General features: G+C 38.6%; 1 protein-coding gene across 1 annotated transcript; it reads left to right on the forward strand.

Moving 5' to 3' along the window:
• Nucleotides 1-1309: 1309 nt before the first annotated feature.
• Nucleotides 1310-3172, forward strand: LOC145125197 (uncharacterized). The gene has a single exon (XM_079060692.1). It carries the CDS (start codon nt 1895-1897, stop codon nt 2933-2935), a length of 1041 nt encoding a protein of 346 aa, XP_078916818.1. The 5' UTR covers nt 1310-1894; the 3' UTR covers nt 2936-3172.
• The last annotated feature ends 235 nt before the right edge of the window (nt 3173-3407 follow it).

Here is a 3407-nt window from a genome sequence, read left to right on the forward strand (position 1 = left end):
ATGAAGCTAAAACGAAGCAGGAATACAAATACAATGAGAAAAGTAAAGATAATAAAAAACTAACAAAGGAACAAACTAAGAAAAAAAGTGAGAGAAAGGCGAAATACACCGGTCGGTCCACGCTCCACATCCATGATTGCTTCTATGCTTATACCAGACATAGGAAGACAAAATAATGTTGTCCGCGGTTTTTGTCGTTGGTGCATCAATTTTCTTAAAAATCTTGTCATTCCTCGCAAACCAAATATTCCACATGAGACAATAGAACACCAAATTTAGAATCTCTTTTTCTCTAGGACAGTTTTCCCAAATAGCCGTATAATCAACGAATTCCTTAACATTTAAAAATCTTCTACTTTAACTCCCCACCATTTAAGGATCCAATCTTGTACCTCCCGAGTATAGTCACAAAAGTAATGAGGATATGATTCGTTGATTCATTCTCCTTGTTGCATAAAGGGAAAATAATATTTTTAGTGTTAATACCCCTAACCATCAAAGCATTAGCCACGTGGATTCTAGCCAATGAAACTCTCTAAATAAAGCAACTTACTTTCAAAGGTATCATTTTAGACCAAAAGATGGACAACCATTTATACAAAATTAATTTAGATTCTAACAACATCCTCATGACATGGACAGTGTATTCATCATTGGGGTTCATAGTGAATTCGAAACCATATTTGGAAGTTTTCACAAGTTATCAAGGCTATGAAGCTAAGAGTATCCATAATGATTGATTTAATGGAATGTTTCAATAAGTTGGGATGACTATTTTTCATTCAATATATTAACCTCAACTATAGTAAAATGTTAAATTGGCAGTAAAATATTTTGGATCTTAATGCTCATTGAACTATTAAACAAAGAAAAAACTCTGTAAATTTTTAAATAATTGTTGAACTGAAATTTATAAAATTCAATATATTTAAAAATTAAATGATAAATTTATACGAAAAATAGACCTTTAATATAAAAATTCATTAAATCTAATAAATTCGATACATTATGGCATGTGGATGGCCTAAATGTCAAATTTATATTTGATTTTCGCATTATGGAAAGTATTAAAATATTCTAAGTTAAAGTAGGCTTATTGAAAATAACAAAACTACAAGGATCGGAATGCAAATATGCCTCTTTACTCCCTATGCCAAGGGCAACCGTCAACCGGCCAAAACGAATAACGAGACCGCATCTGACTAGACCGTCCTCGGAAATTCAACTGACACGTGTCATCGCAAGTGGATTAGCACGTTAACGATAAAGACCAATCCAAGTGCCCCAGAAACATTAACTGACACGTGCCCATATACACTTGATCCGGAAAATCCAGGTCCTGAGAATCCATTGACGCCTCCTTCCCCCACCCACTCTCTCATCCGCCATTTTCTATTATAAGACATTCCTCATCTCAATCCAATCTAATCCATTTCGCTAATCTTTTTCTCTCTCCTTTCTTCACTACTCAGTTAGATCTTTCTATGCATCCTTTTCCGATGATCCCCTTCAGAATCTCAACAATCGGAGCTCCGATCAACCACCACAACCACCGGATATGTTCAATCCATTTCTGGTAACTCACGTCCGCTCACAAATCTGTCTTCGCAAACGGAAAAAAAAAAGTTATTGATAGTAGATCCAATCAACCCACATAGACATATAATCAAACGGATAACTTTCATAGCATAGCCCCAATTCTGGGATCCGGGTTCTTGTTCTTTGCTGTTGGTCAACGGCCTGGTTTGGGGTTTGATCTTATTATTTCTAGTAGCTGAATTTCTGATTTGATTGATTAAGAAGACTAGTAGCTTAGTTGATAGTAGAAATTACTGAATAGGATTTTTAGTGATATTGTTATCGGGATCGGACGAACTGCGAGAAAGTGGCGAAGATGAGTTTGGGAGTGGCGGAGGATGATTCCAGGACGGAAATTCATCTCCCAGCTGACATTGATTGGGAAATGCTCGATAAATCCAAGTTTTTCTTCCTCGGCGCCGCCTTGTTTTCTGGCGTTTCCGGTACGTTGTACCCGACGGTGGTGTTGAAAACACGGCAGCAAGTGGTTGTGAAAGACACCCCTTGCTTCAAAATGGCGATATCGATTCTCCGACACGATGGTTTGAGGGGTTTTTATAGAGGATTTGGAACGTCGTTAATGGGTACTATTCCGGCGAGAGCTCTTTACATGGGTGCACTGGAAATGACAAAGAGTAGCGTTGGTTGTGCGACGGTGAAGATGGGTTTTACAGAGGCCAAAGCGGCGGCGATTGCGAATGCTGCGGCTGGAGTAACCGCAGCCATGGCTGCACAATTAGTTTGGACACCAATCGATGTTGTGAGCCAGAGATTAATGGTTCAAGGTAGTAAATCTCTTAATACAACCGCCATGACTGGTTTCAAATACACCGGCGGCATTGACGCGTTCCGGAAAATCATCCATCACGACGGCGTTCGAGGGTTATACAGAGGATTTGGGATTTCGATCTTGACATACGCGCCGTCGAATGCAGTGTGGTGGGCGTCTTACTCCATGGCCCACCGCTCGATTTGGGATGGGATTGGTAATCATTTGAAAAGAGACGGAAACGGTGGTGGTGGAGGAGGGGTTGGGTTTACGCCGGATTCGAAAGCTGTAGTGGCGGTGCAGGCGGCGAGCGCCGCCGTGGCAAGTGGGGTTTCGGCGTTGGTTACGATGCCATTGGATACAATTAAAACGAGACTTCAAGTTTTAGACGACGGATGTAATGGGAAGCCGGGAATAGGGCCGACGTTGAGGAAGTTGATGACGGAAGGTGGATTGAGTGCGTGTTACAGAGGATTGGGGCCGAGATGGATTTCGATGTCGATGTCTGCAACTACAATGATTACCACCTATGAATTTCTCAAGAAATTGTCTACTAAAAATCAAGATTCTTGTGGATCCCTTCAATGAAATTGACAACTTACTTTCTTAAGGATGAATGTTGTATCATCAAATTTATTATGATTTTTTTTTATATGAAGAAAAGTATGTGATGGGATAAGCATTCTTTCTTTTATAGAGAAAAAAGTTATGTTTGGTAATAATAATGTTATATGATCCTTATGGAGCAAAGTTGGTAATATAGTGATGTAAGAAGTGTATATATGGGGCTTAGTTTGCTATAATATCTCCAAAGACTTCCCTCAAGACTTCCCTCATTCTCAATATCCTAACATATCTTTCGTTTTACCCTTTTCAATTTACTATCAATATAATCATTATAAATATATACAATAAGTAAACATTCGTTTGTGAGATATGAACACTGTAGCTAAAAGTTTATGCACCATGTACAAGAAGTCGCTGGGGTAGAATTTAATCTTTGAATTGTTTTGATATTAACTTACATAAATTGTCCTTACAGTTTTACGTTTTATTAATA

This window comes from Lactuca virosa, chromosome 7 (assembly GCF_052849685.1).
Source record: "Lactuca virosa cultivar CGN04683 chromosome 7, Lactuca_virosa_CGN04683_v6, whole genome shotgun sequence".
Taxonomy (NCBI): domain Eukaryota; kingdom Viridiplantae; phylum Streptophyta; class Magnoliopsida; order Asterales; family Asteraceae; genus Lactuca; species Lactuca virosa.

What these genes read in the sequence shown, in the direction of transcription:
- LOC145125197 (XM_079060692.1), top strand. Translation starts at nt 1,895, where the DNA reads ATGAGTTTGGGAGTGGCGGAGGATGATTCCAGGACGGAAATTCATCTC.